At 38.1% G+C, this 24,416-nt stretch overlaps 1 protein-coding gene across 1 annotated transcript in view; it reads right to left on the reverse strand.

Moving 5' to 3' along the window:
* GNPTAB (N-acetylglucosamine-1-phosphate transferase subunits alpha and beta) overlaps positions 1–24,416 on the reverse strand; it is a 72,498-nt gene that overhangs the window by 35,697 nt on the left and 12,385 nt on the right. The window contains 4 exon segments of the mRNA XM_015068788.3: positions 2,212–2,417; positions 4,458–4,499; positions 5,820–5,939; positions 12,960–13,045. Of these exon segments, the coding sequence (XP_014924274.3) occupies positions 2,212–2,417; positions 4,458–4,499; positions 5,820–5,939; positions 12,960–13,045 (454 nt within the window).

Raw genomic sequence — 24,416 nt, forward strand, 5'->3', positions numbered from 1 at the left:
GAATGTATCTATGGCGCACTAGAAATATGAGCTCCGTGAAGGTAGGGATGTGTCTTTTTTGTTCTCTGCCATTTCCCTTTTTCCTGGAACAACCGCAATGGCCCAACAAATCTTTACTCAACAAATGAGGAAGTAGGGCAGGCAAACAGAAACCCAGGCGGGAATTCAAAAACAATGTTTAGAAGACTATAGTTTAATACAGATTTTATTTATATCAAAATTTACAACCTCTTAAGTCTTTACTATGTTATAAAATTAGCAGAGGAAAAACCCAAGACTCTCTCCATAGATATTATAACTGAATTATTATAATTCTTAACATAATGTCATTCCTTTTTCTCTTCAGATGGAATGTTATCAGAGCACCTTAACTATAGTTACTTAAAGAACAAAGCTAGGGGTGACTGGGTAGCTTAGTCGGTTGGTTGAGAATCTGATTTCAGCTCAGGTCATGATCTCACAGTTCATGAGTTCAGCCCCGCATCAGGCTCCGTGCTGACAGTGTGGAGCCTGCTTGGGATTCTCTCTCCATCTCCCTCCCTCGCTGTCCCTCCCACACTCTCTCTCTCTCAAAATGAAATACATACATACATATATACATACATACATAACAAAGCTGAATTTAGCCAAACAAGAAAACAGATTAATTTGCTATAATTTGTCCAAGATTATCCCTTTACCTTCCCTATATATTTAAACTGTAACTTAAAAACAAAAATATTTTATACAAAACAGTTCAGAAACAAATCTATAGCATAAAGGGGACGATATCTATACTTAGAAAGGTTAACTTGGAAACTTGAATTTCCTTTCAAGTTACAAATACCTCATTAAGTACCAGGAAGATAGTGTGATGTTAGATAATGTTCAGGACACAAATTGGTAAGTGATAAGGTTTCTGCTCGATTAAAAAATTAGATGAAAATACCATAAACTCCTGCACAACCAACAACTAAGTTGTGAGTCGGGTGACAAATACAGGGATACAGAAAAGTCAAAATAAATAGAATCACTGTGAATGCACTGCTCGGGATCTTCATGGAGACAGAACTGGAGATGGGGTGGGAAAGAACAGGAGATGGGCTAGGAGGGAAAGGGGACCAGGAGAGCAGCACCACATGTGATGACAAGGGCAGCCTCGAGGAGATGCTGGAGAGCTGGAATGTGAGGAACAATGGGCAGAGTCAAGGCAATCAAAGCTGAGTCCTGAACACGAGGGAAAAGGATTCTCTATCGTGTGAAAAACAAATACTACTGTATTGTCTTCAAAAAAGGAGTGAACCAATAAAATCGGAGCTTTCTGGTTTATTTACAGTTATATGCAGGACAGACTAGAGAAGAACTTTATAGGTAGGTAGGCAGAGCAGCTAGGCGGCTATCACTGGAGCCTGTGTGAAGAAATTGGGTCTGGTGTGGGGGAGGTGAGATGAGTAAGAAAGGGGAGAATCATTTGCAGAAAGCAAAAGTAATAGGGTGAGGTCAATATACTGGTGATGGAGGATAAAAAGCAAGAACACATCGAAGATACTTCCAAAGATTTAAGCTGAGAGGTATGACACTGAAAGAATGGGAACTTGAGACTAGGCCTCAATGCTATAAAGGGAACGTGACAGCTTTCATTTTACACAAGTGAAAAACATAGAGCCTCTAAGGAGAGGGTCTCAGTGCAGAGGAAGCATGAGAGACAGCACACCAGAGGAGACACAGGCATGGGGCTCAGCAACTCAGTGGCCAAGTAGGAGGATAGGATCTCTAGATGCAGGTATTGTTCTAGGCCGGAAATTACAATTTCAATTCTATTATCTAGCCAAATCAACTGTATAACCAGTTATTTCAGGATGTAAAGTAAGAATGTTCCAGGTATGTTCTGTCCATACTGTAGAAAACAACCTTGCTGAAGAGTTATATGGTGGTAATAATAATAATAATAAGCCTCCACAATGACTCAGAGGCTAGAGAATAAGGTTAATCTACGTATCAAAGTTAAGGTCCACAGCACAGAAAGACAAGTGTATTACACAGAGTAAAATGTATTCAATCCCTTTCTGAAATTAGGGCTGAAATACAGCGGCAGCTCTTCTGCCTCTCTTGTTATGTTTTTAGTTTATCGGACACTTCTTTAAAATTGAATCATGTCTGTTCCATTCAGAATTTTGTTATTCAAACTGCCAATGAGAACATGATTTTCAAATACCCATAAGGTGATCTTACCATTCTTAGTACTGTCGAAAACGACAACTGAGACATTAGTGGAAGGGTTTTTTGGTTTTGCAACGTTGAATACGTCACTGGCAGAATGAAAAGAAGGATAAAGAGATGGCAGGTCCTTCAGTGTGACGCTGGCTGGCAGGGCTGGGTCCAGGATGAGCATTGGCACCTTAATGCAGTATGTCAACAAACATTCCAACTGCTTCTCGCTGGAAACAAACACCAACATGCTCACAAACGTTCGTGAAAATGTGATCAAAACTAAAAAGCTTGTTGGTACTACTAAATTTTGCAGATGTTTTTCTAGATCCATAAAAAAATCATAATTTTTTAATAAACAAAGAATTTTTATCTCAAGAATAGAAAAAGAGAGCAAGTAGGACATAAAATTATTAAACAAGTACAGCTCTCAAGCTTTCAAACTCCTATTAAATTCACTAACTCAGAGGTGCACAAGAAACTAAGCATTTCATTTAAGCATTTCATTACTACCATTTTAAAGATTATTCATAATTCCAGTGAAGCCTATCATTTGGCAGAGCAGGAATAGATAAATTCTGTTTAACAGAGTATCATCCTACCAGATACAATTTATCAATTCTGATCAGAATACAATAAAGTACATTCGAAAGACACGACACCAATGGAAACAACAGCAAATGTGACAGGGTTCTAATATGAATGTATAAGGTATTTCTATCTAAATGTAAGGAATGCCTAGAATAAACATATTACCTAAATAAACAATGGACAAAACACGGCTAGAGAATTCACAAAGAGAGAGCTATGACTAGTTAAGCAATATATAAAATTGTCCAACCACACTAATATTTAAAGAAATGCAAAAAAAAAAAAAATGAGTTATCACATTTTATTTACTAAATTAGTATTGCTCAAAAAGTGGACTCAATGTTACTGCAAGCCCAGTAAACCTATCCCTTTCAAACACTGCTGGTGTCACTGCAGATGGGTGTTCCCATTTTCTCTCTGGAGAAGCAATTTCATAGTATATGTGTGTATATTCATAGTATACGTGTGTATACTCAGAGCCATAAAAACTTACACATATGCTTCTACCTCAGTAGTTCACTTCCAGGAATCTAGTCCAAGTAGGAGAAGAGAAACAAAACAGGAAAAACAAACCCACATACAGAAAATGCCACAGACCCAAATATAAGATTGCAAACTATTTACAATAGTGAAAATACAGAAGTGCCTAATATTTAGTAAATTATAGTACAGTTACTTTACGGGATATTATACAACAATTAAAATTGATAAGTAAGAAGCATGAAGATAATTTATGAACATAGCTGTGTAGATTATATACAATTTTTAAAGCAGGATACAAAATTGCACAGAGATTACAAATTACAACTATAAATATATGCACAAAAAGGGAATAAAAAAATGATCACAGTTTGTTGAATGGGGGCCGTAGAAGTATCTTCTTTTCACTCCTCTCAATCCTTTGTAACATGGCATCATTACTTTAAATAATTAAAAATTTTATTTATGTCATTTAAAAATAACAGTTTTAACAGTGGTATATTTATAAATAAATATATAGAACATAAAGAAATGATTCAGAAGGTACTTCTAAATCTCAAAATTCCTCAGGATCATTTCTATAAAATAACTCTTTTATTTTAAAACTAATGGTTAAGTGAGAAAGTGCCATTAACAGAGATTTCTGCTTGTCAGTGAGGCAGTTTTGTTTTAAGGACCTACCAGAGTCTGGTAGAATTCAAATCACAATAGACACATCTGATTCTTGGCATTGGGCTAAATCCCCTTCCCAAGTCCTTAAATATAAGACATACAACTATGACAGCTTTTAAAAATAAGGAAATATATAATGAACACACAATTGAATGATGGATATAAATCCTATAAATGAAAACACTGGGTATAAGTTACACATTAAGTGGACCAAGAGAACAGCGCACCAAGACAGATTGATGGAAACAGCAGAGCAGAAAAACCTTACATCCAAAAACCTAACCCATCCAGAAACAATAAAGCTTTTGTTAGCTACAACCCAAACAAGAGTTCTCAATCAACTATGCCTCTGGCATTGCAAGATTTCAAATCTAAAAGAGGCAATTAATTTGGGGGTCAAAAGCTAGCAGATGAGGGATTAAACAGGAACAATAAACACAAAATACTGTATATCCAACAAAAAACAAGTAAGAACCTGGAAGTTTCACTTCAACTTCTATTCCTAAGAGGAAAATCAAAACACTTACCTCTTCTTGGTTGGTTCTGTTGCGTTCTTCCCAAGGATTTCTCTAATGAAAGCAAATATATTTCATTACATATTCATGAGCTAGTACTGGTCCTAAATGTGAACAAAAGGTAACTAACAACAATGATTTTCTTAGTTACTCCACTGGACTAACTAGTAGGTTAGGAAATACAATGCTTACAACATTTAATATGCATAATAAATTTTAAGTTTCAATGAAATATGCTCAACAATTATTATCACATACCTCCCACAGTAACCATGAAAGTTGACTTAAGCTTTTACATTTTACTACTAAAACATGATACCAGGCTGCCAAAGTTATTTTCATGCACTGGGAAGGTATCCTATTCTCTGACACAAAGAGAAAGAGAAAATTTGTTGCAGTGTAACATGGCCAATGACCTGCAACTGGGGAGCACCCATCATATTTATGAAGAAATGAATGGAGAAATGGAGAAATTCTCAGAAAATGCTAAGGAATCAGAGGGGAAGTTATATCAGCCAGATTTTTAGCTCTTAAGGCTCTCCATTCAAGTACATTGTACCTTTCTCAGATAAAAGAACTAAAATGATCAAAATTCCACATATAAAAAAATTAGCAGTTTCTAATTCCATATTGTATGATTTAACATTAAAAGGGGTAAAGGGAACATAATTTGTACTGTATTTATCAAACGGAAAAAAGTTAAGTCTGTAGGCCTGTTTTATTTTCAAGGGAATAATGGGTCTTACCATGAAACTTTTTTCCATAATAACACCTTATTTCATGAAGGTATCACACATGGGACTCAGACTGAGTAAGCAAGAACCCGTGGGAGACTCCTTTCCTTTCAGGCCCTCAGAGAGCAAGGCATCACTTAGAATAGCACAGTCATAAAATGGCCATCTGACGAAGTGGCTGAGTCCTCACTGGGTACCAAGAATCAAGGGTCAGACACATGGGTGACAAAATCTTGTAATGGCATGAATTTGAGATGCAGGTTGTTGTTTGGATTAGCACTGTGAACATCACCCTACCCTTCTGAAATGCACTGTTACTTGTATTCATAGAACTTTGTGTGTTGTTGTTTCTTTCTAATTCCAATTATTGTTAGTTTTTTTTTTTTTTTTAAAGTTCTATTTCAATTTTGGGCGGGCGGGGGGGGGGGAGGGAGGGTGAGCATGTGTACATGCAGTGGAGGGGCAGAGAGATACAGAGAATCCCAAGCAGGCTCTGCACTGTCAGTGCGGAACCTGATGTGGGGCTTGATCTCATGAACCATGAGATAATGATCTGAGCAGAAATCAAGAGTCAGATGCTTAAATGATTGAGCCACCCAAGCACCCCAGAGTGTGTTTTGTTTTTTAAAAATCCATTTACCTCATTGCTTTCTGCTCCTCCTCCATCTGTTCTCGGACTTGCTGTAGCTCCTTCAGTAGTTCAAGATCTGTGCCATTCACCCAGGTATAAACCACGTCGATTGGCATGGGCAGACAGAGCCTAGGGCAAAGCCACAGGTCCTTCAGCTTACATGCATTTTTCCAATACATTTAGGAATAAGAGTATATAACAGGACTTAAATTCAAAGATTATGAAAAAAAATCAATGAAAAGGTAATCTAGCCAACTGTATCACAGACTTGCATGACTTCAAGCTGGAGCTGGGAGATGACTTGTTGAAAACTTTCTCTGCAAGATACACGTAGATAATTTCTGCAGTTCTGCATCATTTAATCCTCACAACCACCCTGTAAAGAAGCTGCCATCACTCCACTTCTAAGACCGTCAGGAGGTCCCAGAAGCTCAGTTTACACTGCTACATGCTCAGTTTGACAAACAAGGGTGTTGCAATGCAAATGCCCCCAAACAGAGAAAAGAAACTAAAAGCAAAACAAAATTACCAAAAAGGAGTTATCCAACAGTCCATAATGAAAACCTAGCCCTATTTAATGCTGCAGTCCTCCTATTCCCTGCTGCCCCAAGCCCAGCCCCTCCCAACCCTCCTCACCCTGCCCTGCATTTTCTTGTTCATAGCACTGACCACCTTTCTAACATATTAAATAATTAACTTGTTACCTACACTGGTAATTGTATGTGTCCCTCCCCCAGAACGTAAGCTCCAAGAGGGCAGGAAACTTTCTTGTTTTGTTCCCTAAAGTACCCAATTAATTAGAAAAGTGCCCAGCATACAGGCACTCAGTATTTGTTCAATGAGTCTATGCTACATGTGAGACACTAGCACAGACCTTCCTGATACTGCTAATGTTTTTCCTTATTATCTTTTCCTCAAAATAAGGAGTGAGGCAGGCATCTAATTCTTGAGTATCCCACCTAAGCCTCATGTTTGTGTTCTGTTCAGGTTTTAACCCTGTTGAAAGCTCTCTTCCCCTTTCTTTTACCAACTTAACCAAATCCTCCCCATCTTTCAGGTCTACTTCAGATCTATAATATAGTAGTTCATTATGACTCGTAGGCAGGTGGCATTTCAGCAAAGACGTGAAAGAGAGGAAGCAAGCCATGTGAGTAACTAGGGGAAGAATGGTCCAGAGAATGGGAACACCATGTGCAAATCTTCTGAGGCAGACACCCAACAGGCACAGCCAAGGAACTAGAGGCCAGTGTGGCACAGACAAGGGGAGCAAGAGGAAGAGCATAAAGGAAGATGGGGGTCAAAGAGGAACCAGGGACCCAGAGCTTCACAGGAAATCAGGAATCACCTCATACTCAGGCATATGTGATAGCTGAGCATCTACCAACCCTCCCGTTAATGTTCACCACTGTCTGCAGACTAAAATCTAAACTCCTCCATAATGTGCCCCTTGTGCTCTAGACACTCCGATTGCTTACCCAAGCAGGGTAAGACTTGCAAGCTTTTGCACCTTTGAACATGCCTCTCCCACTGTCTAAAATATCCTCCTTCCCCAATTGCCCTCTTCCCTCACCTCCCACAAAGAGAATGTACTGCTTAACACACAGTTTCCATTGTACTCTGTACTCTAAGGAACTCTTAGCATACTATGTTGTACTAGTTTTTATGCATGTCTATCTTCCACTAGATGGAGTATCTCTAGGGCAGAAATGGTACTATGCATTCTGTGCTCTGCTTCAATTACTTCCTCTCTTTCCCATATCTTCAGACTCTCTCTCCTCACCGTAAGTAACAGTACACAAAAGCTTCCTCAGCTAGGTTTTTTAATCGCATTTATTATACCAATGGTTCTCAAATGTTAGCAGGCAACAGAATCACCTTCGGGCTTGTAAAAACAGATAGCTGGGCTCCATCCCCAGAGTTTCTGACTCATTAGGTCTGGACTGGGGCCTGAGAACTCACATTTCTAACAAGATCTCAGGTAATGCCAATGCTGCCAGTACAGAAATCTGAGAAATAATGATTTATATGCAGGTTGTAGTTCACATTTTTAAGTTAAAAAAAAAAAAAAAGCTTCCCCCACTAAAATGCCAATTCTATATGAGGTCAGTGAGTTTCTCTTGTTCATCACAAGATGCTTAAAAATAGGGCCTGGTACATGAATGGGATTTAACATATACTCATTGGCTAAATTAAAACTCTAAGTTCATTCCCTCAACATATAAATCAGTCTTTTGTGGAAGGAAGGAAGGAAGGAAGGCAGGCAGGCAGGCCTTGTATTACCCACATCTAAATTATCCAAGGTCATCTCACTCTCAATTTCTCAGACTAAAAATTAATTTGAAAAAACTGCTTAGATGACATATTTTTTAAACTTTTTTTTTTTTTAAAGAATTGCACTTTCCAAAGCTATCCTGTAAAAGTAATCACCTGCTATTAAAGATCTTTTAATAGAATCAAGAGATATCCATACATGTTCATTTGGGGAAATAATTAAGTATATAATGGATTGATGTACTAGCTCTTCTAATAAGTTTGTATTACAAGATCAATTTAATTCTCTGGTGTTAAACTAACAAACTAAGGAGATCGTGTGATCTGCCCCAGGTCAGTGAGTCAGTTGTTTTTCTACTATTAGACATGGCCACAATGAGTTTGAGTCTTTATTTCTGACCACAAGACCACTATATCTAAGTTTCCAGATGAAGGAAAGCCTTTATCTTAGAGTTGAAGACTAAATAAGTCACCTGTGACTCAGAACCAAAGCCATGGTGACAGTAATACAGCTTTTATTTTAATCAGTTTGGTTTAAGTGAATACACAGGCACTATGACATGTAAAGGATACTACGAATGTAGTCCTTTGGTTCTACATTCTATAAAGTAGGTATGAAAACTCAGAACTTAAATGGTATCTTAGTGCCAAAGAGTTGGAAGAGATTTTACACTTAATCTAATACCTACATTTTAGAGATGACAAGACTAGGCCCAGACTGACTTAATGCCTTATAATTAGTAGTAGATAATTTACATATTCACTTGTTACTGACATATAGAATAGACCTTTCTTTTAAAGGGGCACCTGGGTCGCTCAGTCGGTTAAGCATCCACTTTGGCTCAGGTCATGATTTTGCAGTTCATGAGTTCCAAGACCCACACTAGGCTCACTGTTGTCAGTGCAGAGACCTGCTTTAGATCCTGTCTCCCTCTCTCTCTCTGCCCCTTCCCCACTCATACTCTCTCTCTCAAAAATAAACATTAAAAAACTTTTTTTTCAAATAACATTAAAAAGACTTGCAGAGAAACTGGCAAAATGATGAAAACTCCCTATAAACATTATGGTATTTTAAAATGTATTAGAACATGTGATATGTTATATATGATCTATTTACATGTCATCTTCAAAATTAGGCAATTTTGAAATATCCTTATATAAAAACCAAACTATATTTTAATGCAATCTAAAATTAGGAGGAGAAATATTTAACACCCATACACAAAATTTTTCAGAAAGAGAACAAGAATGGTTGATTAAAACCGCTGACCTCAGTATCTGGATTTTCTAAAGCTACTTTTCCTTCTAAAATTTGGATGCTCCTTCAGGGCAGGAATTCATGCAACTGCACCATCAGCACCTAGCACAGCATAAGGCACAGTAGGTTGAGTAGATGCTTGATAAATATTTGATTTTAAAAAGACAATCCATTTTGAGCTTTTCTTAGGAAAATCAGCTAAAATGAAAATGAAGAAGTAGGAAAACTGTATTTCATCAAGAATCCGTAGTATTCTCCGTATTCACCAGACCTGCAGCTTCGGTACCACCAGTGAACTTGTTAGAAATGGAAATTCTGTGAGCGCCTGTAAGACCTCCAGACGCAGAAGCTCTGGGGTGGGGGAAACTGTATCTTCTCAAGCCTTCCATGGCATTCTGCTGCACACTAAGGTTTTAAGAACTGCTATGTGAGAGAAATGGTTCTCTACCAACTTTTTACTCTCCAGACCCTTTACACTTAAAAAATTAAGGATCCCCAAAAACTTTTGTTTATAGATTGTAACTATTCACATTTACCATATTTGAAAATGGAACACTATAAAAATACTTAATTCATCTTAAAATGTTGACATGAATAACTTTTTTAATGAAAATAATACTCTCCAAAACAATAAAAAAAACAGTGAGAAGAGAGGCATTGTTTCACTTTTCTGCCAATCTCTTTAATGACTTAGTAGAAAAGAACAAGCACCTTGCATCTTCTGTCTGCAATCTGTTCCCACGTGTTGTTTTGGCTGAAGTGTATAAAGAAAACCCAGGCTCACACAGATAATGTAGCTGGAAAGGGGAGTTGTATTTTAATAGCCTTTTCAGGTAACAGCAGGTTTTCTTCTTTGATCCTACCAAAATAAGTGGTAGCTGCTTAAAAATTCGTTGCAGTGTGGAATGTGAAGCCACATTAAAGAACTTTTTGTGCTTTTACACCAAAATCCATTGGTCTTTCTTACACTTTGAAAGACTTTTTTACCCATGCAAGATTTTGTAAACACCTGTAAGGATCCTGTAACAATGTATTGGTTATCTGGAAAATAACAGCTTACTGAGTTATACACATCTGCCAAATGGTGACATATTTCCTTAATTTTCCTATATAATATTAATGAATGTGATTTTTGTGGACAATGCCACATATCTATCTAATCAGAGAAGTCTTTATGATATGTGAACTGTTAAGCTCACAGTGATAGAAACAAGTTTTCCCAAATTCTAATTTACATTTGAAAGCTCAAATTTTATCATTGGCAACGGATACTATTATTCATTTTCCTTTAAGAGACAGAATTGCTTTGTTCACTGTCAAGAAAACAGCTGTCAAATGACCAGTGTGAGTAATCACACTGTCATCTCTCAAGTTATGACAGTGGTGTCCCATGAAACAGAAGGGCTGGTCTAGGTTGCAACTCAACCACACCAGGGTTTCCTCAAGACAATCACCATACGGTCAGGTGCATTTCATCACACGGAACATTAAAAAGATGTGTGGCCAAAGGGTCAAGATACAACCAAATGAATAACTTTTAGTGCTTCAACAAGAACATTTTTAAGTGAAACTAACTTTTATCTTACCCCTGCAAATATAGGGTGGTGAAGAATACAGTGATTCATGCTAAGGTCTGGCGATCTTACCCAGCACTGCTTTTACACCACCAGTGCAAATGTCAGCACAGTACAAAAGGCAAGTAACACCTTAGAACTCTTATAAAAAATAGTTTGGATTTTGCAGACCCCTAGAGTCTTTGAAAACTATCTTTAAGAGATCCTAAGAGAAAAGCCTAGAGTTTCCCTACTTCACTAATTACTTGCTTACAAGCCATTCTCCCTACCACACTATGAAATTCTTTACCACAGATAGTTACATATCAGTGTCTAAAACAGAGTAAGGCTTAAAGATTCCTTTTCTGTTAAAGGAGCAAATTGAGGGATGTCATCCACACATAGGGCACTGAGCAAAGAGTAAAGCTTTAGTCAATTCAAAGAATCCCATAGCCCTTCCTCCCTAAGATGGTCAGGACTATAACAGTGCACACATCTAATTAGCACACTAATTTTAAAAAACACTTATTTGATAGAAACCACATAGGGACTCATAAAAAGTGAAAAGAGGGACAAGGAAGTACTTCTAAGCAGGGAGCAAGGGCTCCAGAGGAATTGGTGATGCAGTCTACAGATCCTCAGATAACTCTGAAGGTGAGCCAACCGACACCAAATGTAGTTATTTGCAGTTTCGTTAGGTTTTCCGGTTCAGTGAGAGCAGAGGGAAAGATTTATGAGAACTATCCTCAGGGGAAAATGGACAGTCAGGATCAAGGGAGGTTTGTGGTTATGGCCTCTGACATTTAGACTCTGGTCTAATGAGGTTAACTACCCCTGTTAGCTACCCCACATTTGTTCTGGTCACCTACTGCTCTTAGCCCCATAACGACTGGCTATGCACCATTACAATGGAAAAGAGTCAATAGATACTGCATAAAATGAATAAAAAAGGAGAGAACTCCACTTATTGTTTTAAAGTTAGAATGATGATTACCAAAAGAATCATTAACAAAAATTTGTTAACAGGGGCGCCTGGGTGGCTTAGTCAGTTGAACGTCCGACTCTTGATCTCATGGTTTGTGAGATCAAGCCCTGTGTCAGGCTCTGTGCTGACAGCATGAAACCTGCTTAAGATTCTCTCTCTGTCTCTCTCTCTCTCTGCCCCTTCCCCACTTTCTCTTTCTCTCTCTCTCTCTCTCTCTCTCTCAAAATGAATAAATAAACTTAAAAAAATCATTAACAACAGTTCCTCTGGATGAGGGAAAATTCAAAATGGAACAGAGAGGCTTAACTTTTTATTTTTATGTACTGTTTGAACTGTTTTCGACCACAGACATAAACTGCTTTTACGATATAAAACAACTTAAGCACTAATTTTATAGACAAAAACCAAAAAGAGCCCGTGCAAATCATTTTAGCTGCAGGAAGGGAAGGAAGATGTGGGGAAAGACTGAGTCCACTCTGAGGTCTGTCTTATGAAGGAGGAAAAAAATCTTGAAGGAAAAGGTTGAAGACAGCATCTAAGAGTGGCTGCACCAGGAAGCTTGGCCTTAAAGAGAAAAAGACCCAACCTGTAAGGCTTGCTCCTCCTCACAGTGAGGCAGCAAGATATGGTGACCACAGGAGTAGGTAGGGGGTCAATTCCAGTGGCTTCCACAGAATGGCTCTGGTTAACAGAGTGAGGTCAACAAGAATATGGGCCAGGGCTTGGAACAAAAGACTACTGGCCAGAGTAGCCAGCTAGTTTCCTCATCCTGTAGGCAGATTGAATTACCTTTACCTCATAGAACTAGGGCAATAATAAAATGAGATCGTGTAACTCAAAGTACTCAATAAACCGCAAGGCAGGATTACTCTTTGGGAATCAGATTTTTCAACCATAAAATGTGAGGACAGACTACAAGGTTCCTTCAGATAGGAGTAGCCTTGAATAAGTTAAACCATATCTACACTTGGAAAGACCCCCCCCCCCCTTCAACCTGAACTGTTACATTTAAAGCAAGAGTGAAATCGTGACTCATCCTCTAAGTCCAAAGAAGCTACTCTCCAAAACTGATTTCTTCTTACCGATTCTGAAAGGACTTTCCAGCAATATTGTCTCTGTAGGAATCAAACAAAACATGGTACTGATCCCGGCTCCATTCCAGAACCACCTAGGAAAAAAAAAAAAAGGAAACAATATTTTCTCTGCATCAAATACTAAGAGTATATAACTTTCATTTCATTTCAATTTCATTAAAAATCACTAAAGGAACAGGTAAAGCAATTAAAATTCATCCATTCACCCAATGCCAACTCATGTATACCAGACACTGTGGTCGACCCAGATAAAAAAGCTACACAGATATATAAAGTTATATAGATATATAAATAAAAGCTATAGTTACTGGCCTGTGGAAAGGGGAGGGAAATCAAAGAGATTTAAAAGGATGCAATATGAGAACTGGGTCTTCAAGAATGAGTTCACCAGGTAGGGAGAAAAGGACAGCATCACAAGAGCAGGTTCCGAGGCTGAGAAGCAGCAAGGATGAATTGTTTCAGGGCAATGGTGCAGTTGGCTTTGGCTGCAGCAAAGTGGAGTAAGTGGAGAGAATGGGGCTGAGAAGGGAACAGGCCTTGACTGTGTTGTGCCCTGTGTGCCATGGGAAGCAGAGGCACTGAAGGATTTTCAAGCAAGCGACACGATCAATCCAAAACTTTGGAGACTCTCCTCAGAGCACAGAACAAAGCTAAAACAGAAGAAATTGACAAGATATGAAGCCTTACTATCTGTGAAGTTTCAGCTGATGACCTTGCCGAAGAGTTCAGGAGAGAGCGGAAGTCTTTAGATCGGAGCTCCCTCATGTCTGCACTTGAAATCTAGAAGCCAACCCAACGTGCCCCATTTCTTCTTCATTCCCTTCACCACAAAGGAAGCGTCCTTCCTCCTTGCAAACATCACATCTCTGTCCACTTGCTCTGGATCTCATCAACTCATCTTAAGACCTTGCCTGCTCTCTCTTTTCCTCTCAACAGGCATATTCCAGTAATCTCAGGAAAACCTTCCCTTCACTCCACACACTCTGCCTGCTGGTCCCTCTGTTCCAAATTCTTTCAAGGGCAAATGTCTTTAGAAGGTCACCTCCTGGGCTCTATTCACCCTTTAGCCTATTCCAATATCACTTCTGCCCTCGCCACATCAGTGGTCTTACCAATGCCTCCATGTTGTCGAATCCAGTGACATTTTTTGCCATTTCTATCTTAGTTGGTAGTGGCTGCCCAGTTCCTCCTTATTGAACCACTTGGTTTTCCTCCCATCACTCTGGTGACTCCTTTTCAGTCTCCTTTGCCAGGTCATCTTCTTCTATCTGACCTTCAAGTGTGTCCTCTCACTCTATTCCTCTTCCTGGAATGTCCTCCTTTCTGTGAAGGCTTCTTCTGGCTTCCTTCCCACGCTACAAATCCTAGGATGTGTGGCCCTGCTACACTCACATGACTACAGGGGAGCCCAGTCATTTAGATTCCATTCCAGCCAGCAGAGAGGAGAGATAGGGAATGAAATGCCCTTCCATTAAAGAAACTTCTTGGAAGGGGCACCTACCACTTCTGTTTTCACTGGCCAGAATGCAGTCACATGACAATATGTGGCTACAGGAAAGACCTTGTGAACCCATGTGCCCAACTACAACTGAACATTTCTTTGCATGGTATTCAGGCTTTCAGCATCTGGCCTCTGCCTATCTTTATAGACTTACTTCACTGGGCTGTTTCATAAACACCATAAATACAACTAATAACCCTCCCATCACTCAAGGTACTGATTTAAAAACTTAGGGTCTAATGTGCCTTGTACTGGGTTTACAAAAAGAAATAAGGTAAGTTCCTTGACTTCGAGAAACTATAGCCAGTGCTTAATAGAAAAGTTTATTGCTGGCTACAAGTGCACTGAAGGAAGACACTTAAGACTTCCCTGAAGAAGCAATGTTTAACAGTTTTAAAGGATGAACAGGAGTCTGATGGCAGTTCAGCTGGGGGACAGGGAGTATGTTACAGGGATCTGCTACCAGACTGAATGGGGCAGTGAAGAAGAGAAGCAAAGGTGATTGCCAGGTTTCCAGTATTTCTACTATGAGTGACTGAAGAGACAATGGGACCACTAAATGACATGGGAGGAACAGGTGTAGTGGGGATGAGAGCTGGTAGGATTCCCATTTTAGTCATGGCAGATTTGAGGCCGTATGTGCATACAACTGGCCTCTCCAACTGGACTGGAAATTCCAAGAGGAGGGGCAATGAGCTCTACTTTAGTATCATACATAGCACCAAACTATATAGCAGGCATATAGCTATAAAATGCCATCTTCCTTGCTAAATATAGAATACATATCTATTTTTAATAATATGATTGTATTGATTTGGATCAACTAATTGAGCTCAAACTGAAATGACTCTCCATCAGTATCCCTATGTAGTTGCAAAAGGACAACCAGTATATCTATTATTTTTACAAAACAAACCACAAAAAATGAAGCTCAGTATCATTCCTCTTGGCTAGCAGGGCTACCTAGAAGATGGGAAGATAATATCAGAGAAAGCACACTTCACAAATGGCTGAAAAATTCTGACACGCTATGTGTTGACACAACGTGCCTTCCTTCATCAGATAAATTAATCTCACCATCTCCAAACCACTTTGGTGTATTAGAAAGAACAGCAGCAGCAAAAGGTCCTTATCTAATACACTGAGGAATGCTCCTATCAGCCCAGACAGAGTTCTGCACACTATGCTCTCAGGGGAGATAGTAGGAATGCTGGGTTATGACTCGGGGGACACAGGGTTTCATCCCAATTCTGTCACTTTTATGAGACCTTAAGCAAGTTCTCTGATCTGTTTAGGCTGTTTCTTCATCTCTTTTACATTTTGTGAAGTGGGTCTGACCAAACCATCCTTGAAATACCTTCCAGCCCTAAGAACATATGACAGAAGGAGGCACAGGGCTGTGTGACTGCAGTGCGACTGGCACGGTTTTTTCCCTGCACCCACAGGTCAACACCACTGGGACACTATGTCTCTTCTCCTCCTGTCTTCGGTCTCCTCTAGGTCTTTGGTCCCAGGACCTAACCATCAACATTGAAACCGGACTCTCTTCCATCATAACCATTTCCCTTTTCTGCTTAATCCCAACCATCAACTACACTCTATTATGGAAATCTTGCCAAATTCTTTAAGTGAATGAGTAATGTGCTAATGGGGGATCAAAAAGGAGCCTTGTAAAATGAAATAAAAATCATCTAAGGGCTAGCATCAGATCATTTTCTTACACTATCAAGGATGGAAAAGAGTAGAAATTTGAATGGGCAGTTACCAAATTATTTATTGTGGGGTAAGCTGTACAAATATAAACACCTTTCAAACAACAAAGAAGCCAAAATAGACTTAAGCTTGCAATCAGAACTTGTTTTCAGCCATTATTAGCAATAAACAAAAGACCAGAGGAAAAGGCTGGAGAAACACTATACTGTAAAATCAAGTCCATTTTCGTCCACAAAGCTTCCCTATACTCTTTAGCCCAACCTGAATGCTTCCTTCTCAGAACTTTAACATTTGTCTCAACCGCTTACTAGGAAATCAATTACTCACTGCCCTTAGCATTGCTTGCCTTAGAATCCCTTAGCTTTTTTGTTATTTACCAACCCCCTCAAGGTAGCATCTTATCAGACCAATGGAGTTAGAAACTGCTTGAGGGTAAAGAACTACTTACAATTCTACTAATCAATTCATACCCAGCACAATTCATTATATACCATCTTTTTGTTCTTAAGTATTATCTGATTACAGCAGGAGTGGCAGAAGACTGGATTTGGGGATAGGGGACACCTCCAGGGGAAGACCCTCCCAGTTCTTCTATTTAGTAGCCGTGTAACCTTGGGTGCTCAATTTCCTCAACTATGAACTAAGTACAAAGTGTATTTCATCAGTCTTCTGTGTCGCTGTAGGAGAAGAGTGCTTCTCAATTGACGTGTGTAAACAAAAGGCATGAGGAAGGTACCAGGCATGTTAGAAATCTTGGGTAAAAAAAGCGTATCTTCCTGAACCATCATTTTTATAATGGTAAGACATTTAAAATATTGTATTGATAGTAATGCAAACATTTTATGGAGGAAATTCATGTGATTTTTACAGACAAAATGTTGGCCTTCAAAAAATTTCCTACTTACCGTTTTGAGCAATCCCCACGTCCCCCACCCCCCAAATCTCCTCTCTACACTATTTTCTTCAAAGTATTTACTTTTTTCTGCTATTAAAAGTAGTTTGTTGTAAAAGTTAAGACACAAGGAACTAAAATAATATTTATTAAAATACTATATGAGCTCTGAAATACCATAAAAACAATGTATTATTAATAAAGTATTGTAAAAAATCATCTAAAGGTAGTTTCTTCTACTAGCTTACAATATTTATTACTTTTAAGACTCTATTTTAATAATCCTGGCATTCAAGGTATTCAAGATCAATTGTTGATGATTTTTCACAAATTGCAGCCAAGATTAGTCTTAACGAACACTGAGAAGGGGCACGTTCACATGTTCACCAAGCACCATAATGCCAGGTGCTCCTCCCCACTGAATCCCTGCAACAAGGTACTGTAAGGTAGGCACTTCAATGGCTCATTTTCCAAAGAGAAGCTCCAGGCCACACAGCAATGTATGATGGGGCTGAGACGTGAATCAATCCAAGTCTGGAGTCCATGATCCTGTTTAGCTTTGCCCACGCTCCCTCAGCCTCACCAGGCTGCCTCCTCTGTTGCTTACTTACACAGAGCTAGCTTTGTCAAACACACATTTATAAATGTGGTCATTCAACCAGTTCTGAAACTGGTATGTTTACCATCCTTAATTCAACAACCCAAATCTGTTTCCCGTGCATGTTTCTAAATGACCACAGTCACATAATAAATTTATGTTTTTCCCCAGGGTTTTGAGAATATCTAACAGTCCTTTAACTGGCGTGTGCACACAAATACTAAAATTTTTAGATGATGAACTTTTTATTTTTATTTATTATTTTTTAATGTTTATTTATTTTTGAGAGAGAGACAGAGAGAGCAAGCAAGGGAGAGGCAGAAAAAGAGAGAGAGATGGAGACACAGAATCCGAAGCAGGCTCCAGGCTCTGAGCTGTCAGAACAGAGCCCCAACACGGGGTTCGAACTCACGAACCGTAAGATCATGACCTGAGCCGAAGTCAGATGCCTGACCGACTGAGCCACCCAGGCGCACCAATCAGAACTTTTTAGAGTTATAAAACTGATGCGTGCTTTGGTTGAAGATTTTTGTCACCACAGAACAAGTTCAAATGCATGCGTGTGGTGGAATAACAGTTAATGAGACATAAACTCCATAATCTTTTGTATCAGAGGAATTCCCCAGTTAAGGAAAACAGGAAGGTTATTATCCAGAAGAGAACTGGCATACAGTGCAATGATCATAAGATTTACATCAGACACATGAGTTTAAATCTGACACTTATCAATAAATGATCTAGGGCATGTGTCTACTCTCAATTTCTTCTTTTGTACAATGAGGGAATTAATGCCACCTATTTCACATGATCTGATGAGTAAATGAGATGTGCAGATCATACAGGGCTATACAACACCTCCACGCAAATTGTTCACCAGTTCTTGCTGCAATATAATTTACCTGTTTAAATATCTGTGTAAACTTCTGTGAGCAACTCAAAGCCACGAACTTGATCTCTTTATAATTTTTTTCACAGAACCTTGCTCAGTGCCTCACATAAAACCAATAAACATTCTAGAATGAATAAATATGGCTACTAGTTTTACAAGGCAAACATCCTAGAACAGTTTACATGACATGGTGTCACTCCAGGACTTTCTGCTTTCAGATTTCATTCCAGGATACTCAAGGTAAAAGCTAAAGGCTAGAGTTAATAAAGAGACAACAGTAGGCTAGGTACACAAGGGTATAAAACTCTCTGTAAAAGCAAATATCCCTTCCTCAATTTTTCAAGCATAGAAATGTGACCTGTTACCCTGTAAAACTTAAAATGTAGGGGCTCTCCAACCTCAAGCAGTAAGAACCCTTTGTAACACTGACAGAGCTTTTCACATATCAATAATAATACTAGAAGTTGATAATATTCTAAAAAAAAGTTTATAATATTCCTAGATTACATGTTCTTCATAGTTTCTGAAAAAAATTTATTTTTGTTCATTAAAAGGTAGTAAAAGAGAGACAAGATATTCTAAGTTTTATCTTTTCTACTAACCCTCCTCTCCTCCTTGATAGCAATCAGGAAGTCAACCTGCTCATCACCATTCCGACTGCTATGACAAAATACTACAGACTGGGTAGCTTGTAAACAACAGAAAGGTATTGCTCACAATTCTGGAGACTGGGAAGACTAGGATCAAGGCACCAGCAGACTGGGCGTCTGGTGAGAGCCTGCTTCCGGGTTCACAGACTGCCTTCTCCTTGTGTCACCTTCCATGGCAAGAGGGGTGAGGAAATTCTCTGAGGTCTCTTTATAAGAGCATTAACGTCCACCCTCATGACCTCCCCACCACCCACCGTTAAAGGCCCCTCCTGCTAATACTATCACATTGAAGATAAGGCTTCAACAGTATAAATTTTGGAAGGACACAACCACTCAGTCTATAGCATTTCCCAATGCAAAGTGACTAAATTAAAAGATTAACTCATTTCTTATTAGGAGTTGAATGGTTGTTAAAACTGGGTGACTTCTCCCATTTCACATAGAGGAAATGACCCAAACCCAAGACGTATGACCATTATCTACTCAAACATTAATTAAACTCAAGAACACTTTTCTAGACCATTTCTACATTCTTTGAATCCTTCACAGAATTAGACACACAACATATATTTGTTACACATTTTAAGGAGCACAAGATAGAAATCAGGCCTCTGACCTCAAAGAGTTGACATCCCTGTTAAGGACTAATACTTACATGAAATGATTTAGAAATATTTACTTATAAATAAATAACATTTAGGAATATTTCAGCTTTTAAATGAGTCAGATTAAAACAGATTACTGTCAGGGAAAATGATAACCAAAGACAGGGTTAATCATGGCAACTTAAAATCTCCTTTTCCTAGGAGCAAAAACTGAGATTTTTAAGGAAATGAAGGAGCAGACAGAAAAGGAGGACTGTTTGCCACAGGGATAGAAAGGTGGGCAACATCATGGAAGAAACCATATTAAAAGGCAGAATTAAAAATGTTAAACCTTTTGATAGTAGTTCACTGTAAAAATTTATATCTAAAGGGGAAAAAAAAACCTCCTACAACCACAAAAAAAAACCCTACCAAAGAGACTTTCAAAATGTATTCAAACTGACTTTCTGGGATATACGTAGGTTTACTTGTTTAACTGGTCAGAGTTTATAGAATCACAGAATTGTATAGGATGGACTTTAAATCCAGTGCTCTACTCTGCAGCCAGTGTGTGAATCTCTGCTATAATGTCCTGGCAAACAGTTATTCTACCTATGAGTTTAGACCTGCACTGCCCAAAACCATATGCACTAGCCACATATGGTTAATTTAAATTAAGACTAAATAAAATTAAATAAAAAGTTCAGTAACTTAGTCACACCAGCCACATTTCAAGCCCTCATTGGGTTAGTGGCTACCATATGGGACAGCTCAGAATTATAGAATACTTCCATCATGCACAAAGTTCTATCGGACAGTGTTGTGGCCATTCAATCCTTAAACAAGAGTCACACAAGAAGGCCCCAGTTTTGTGATTTTAGACAAGTCACTTAAACCTCTTTCAGTGCCAAATGTAAAATTTAAGTAATACCTTATTCTATAAGGGGTTGTTGCAAAAAACAAGTGAACAGATGTATATCTATATATTCTGACAACTACAAAGTACTATAGGAAATATATTAAGACTATGAAAAAACACTGAATTTATTTACTCCCTCAAAGGGCTTAAGTCTGCTGGGGAGACAAATATGATACAAATAATTGTAATGTATCACGTGAAAAATGTAACCAAAATATGAATGAAAGTATAGTCGAACCTGGTAAATATTTCCATTATAACTATTAAACCAGCGGCACCTGGGTGGGTGCGGCTCAGTCGGTTAAGCATCTGACTTAGGCTCAGGTCATGATCTCACGGTTCTTGAGTTTGAGCCCCATGTCAGGCTCTGTGCTGACAGCTCAGAGCCTGGAGCCTGCTTTGGATTCTGTGTCTCCCTCTCTCTCTGCCCCTCTCTCCCTCCTTCTCTCTTTCTCTTTCTCAAAAATAAACACTAAAAAATTTTTTAAGAAAATCTATTAAACCAGAATCCCAAACTCATCAAATTAAGGTTTCTTTTTTTACTTTTTTTGGCAAAATTAAATACAATTTTAATTTACATTAAAAAGTTTAGTAAAATGAGTAGTTTCACAAAGTATCTGCTTGTGATAATTAATGCACTCGCTTCCATCAACAAACAAATTTTATCTCATACTATTAGCTAGTTGTAAACATTTTTAAAAACGTGACAAGAAGAGATCTCTTTTTATGAGTCTGAAGTACAGAAAAGTCATAAATAAGTTGAAAAGTATGTCATATATTTTTAAACAGCTGCAAGGCCATTTTAAAAACTGCACCCTTCAGGAGAGGCAATTAGCATCATGTATCAAAGGACCAAACAAAATGTCTTCTGTTCTGGCTAACGCCACTTCTAGATATACATGCCAAGAAAATCATCATAGATGTACCTAAAGACCTGAATAAATATGACAATGGCCATTATTACTTAAAAAATAAAACCTGGACACAGTAGTTTAACACTTAAACATAGGTAATCAGGAAAATAAATTATGGTACAGTCATACAAATATTATAAAGCTATTAAAAATCATATTTTCAAATAATTACAAAAATTAGTAACTCAATTCAGTCAATAAATACTATGTGGTACCATTCTAGACTCTGAGGACATAGCAATGGCCAAAACAAAGCAAACAAGCTCATCAAAGGATAAAGTGTTTGATAAAATATCATGTGAAAAAGCAACAATCAAAACTAATCAATCTGAAGCATGATTTCAGCAAAATGGCAGAGTAAGCAAATCCAATCTCCCCCCTACCCCCCAACCCCCGAAACACTGAAAAACAAGCAGACGTTGCCAGGACGAGTAAAGAAATATTATATAAAATATTCAGAACAGGCAAATCCATACAGACAGAAATCAGAGGTTACCAGGTCCCTATTACTGCTTAATAGTTACAGAGTTTGTTAGGGGTGACGAAAAAGTTTTGGAAATAGATAGTGGTGATGGTTGCACAACAATGAAAATGTAATTAATGCCACTGAGTTGTACACTTAAAAACCGTTAAAATGGTAAATGTTATGTTATTTGTGTTTTGCGACAATAATTCAAAAGAAGAACAGTCACTACGATACTCCCTACAAGAGTAATAAAGGAATGCTTTGAATAACTCTAAGACTACAGGTCTGACAACTTAACTGAAATGGACCAATTCCTTGAAAGACACAATCTACCAAAGCTCAAACAAGAAACAGATAACATGCATAGGCATATACCTATAAAAGAATATGACTCAATAAGTAATAACTTTCCAAAACAAAGCACCAGGCCCAAAGAGGTTCACAGGTGATTTCTACCAAACACTTAAGGAAGAAATTATCCTAATTCTCTACAATCTTTTCCAGAGAACAGGAGAGGGAACACTTCCTAACTCATCCTATGAAGAAAAATATTACAAATAATATTTCTCATGAACATAGATATAAAAATCCTCAATAAAATACTATCAAATCAAACCCAACAATGTACAGAGAGAATTATATACCACAACCAAATGGGATATATTCTAGATATGAATTTTTGAATCCTCGTTCAACATTCTAAAATAGTTAATGTAACCCATCACATCGATAGGCAAAAGAAAAATCATATGATCATAATAGGTGCAGAAAAAAGCATTTGACAAAACCCAACACCTATTTTTGATTTAAAAAAATGTCAGCAAACTAGGAATAGAGGGAAAATTCTTCAATTTAAAAATACTATTTACAAAAGACCTACAGTTAACATTATACTTGATGGTGAGAAACACAAAGCTTCCCCACTAAGATCAGGAACAAGGCAAGGATATCACCCCTCACCACTGCTTTTCAACAACATATTGAAGTCCTAAATAATGCAATAACGCAAGGAAAGGAAATGAAAGATATATAGATTAAGAAGGAAGAAGTAAAACTGTCTTTGTTGACAGATGACATGACTGTCTAGAAAATCCTACAGAACTGACCAAAAAAAAATCTTCTGAAACTAATAAACAATTAGTTACAGGATACAAGGTTGCAGCACACAAAATTAATATACAAAAATCTATTGTTTTCCTATATAACAGCAATGAACTAAATGACATTTTGGGAAAGGCATAACTATATACACAGTTTAAAAAAGTTTTAAAAATCACTGATTGCCAGTGGAGAAGAAAGCAAGCACTAGGCATAGTGCAGGGCAAGGGCATTATCAGGGCAATGAAACTATTCTGTGTGATAGTGAAATGGCAGATACATGATATGACAGTACAACACAAAGAATGAATCCTAATGTAATGGAACCCTAATGTTCAATTTATTTTTAGTTAATAAAAATCTATCGGGGTGCCTGGGTAACTCAGTCAGTTAAGCATCCAAATCTTTCAGTTCAGGTCCTAATCTCACGGTTTGCAGGATTAAGCCCCACGTTGCACTCTGTAGACCACTTGGGATCCTCTCTCTCTCTCAAAATAAATTTTTCAAAATGTATCTATGTTGGTTCATCAATTATAAAAATGCACCACACTGATGCAAAGTGTTAAAAATGGGATAATACGCTGGGGGAGAGGAGGTATGTGGGAAATCTCTGCACTTTTCATGCAATTTTTTCTGTAAACCTAAAGCTGCTATAGAAAATAAATCCTATTGGGGGTGCTTGAATGGCTCAGTCGGTTGGGCATCAGACTTCAGCTCAGGTCAGGATCTCACGGTTCCGTGAGTTCGAGCCCCACATGGGGCTCTGTGCTGATGGCTCAGAGCCTGGAGCCTACTTCGGATTCTGTGTCTCCCTCTCTCTCTGCCCTTCCCCTGCTTACGCTCTGTCTCACTCTCAAACAAACAAACAAAAAAATAAACATTAAAAAAATTAAAAAAAAAAAGAAAAGAAAACCTATTAAATTATCATGATGGTTAATTTTATGTGTCAATTTGACTAGGCCAGGGGATGTCCAGATATTTGATCAAACATTATTTTGGGCATGTCATCGAGGATGTTTCTGGATAAACTAACATTTGAATGAACAGACTGATTCAAATCAGTTGAATTTTATTTAGGCATCAGTTGAAGGCCTAAATAAAATTAAAAAGCTGAGTAAGAGAAAACTGCTTCTGACCTGTTTTGAGCTGAACGCCAGTCTTTTCCTGCCTTCGGATTCGAACTGAAACATCAGCTCTTCCTCAGTCTAATGCCTGCCAATT

This window comes from Acinonyx jubatus, chromosome B4, assembly GCF_027475565.1.
Source record: "Acinonyx jubatus isolate Ajub_Pintada_27869175 chromosome B4, VMU_Ajub_asm_v1.0, whole genome shotgun sequence".
Lineage (NCBI taxonomy): Eukaryota > Metazoa > Chordata > Mammalia > Carnivora > Felidae > Acinonyx > Acinonyx jubatus.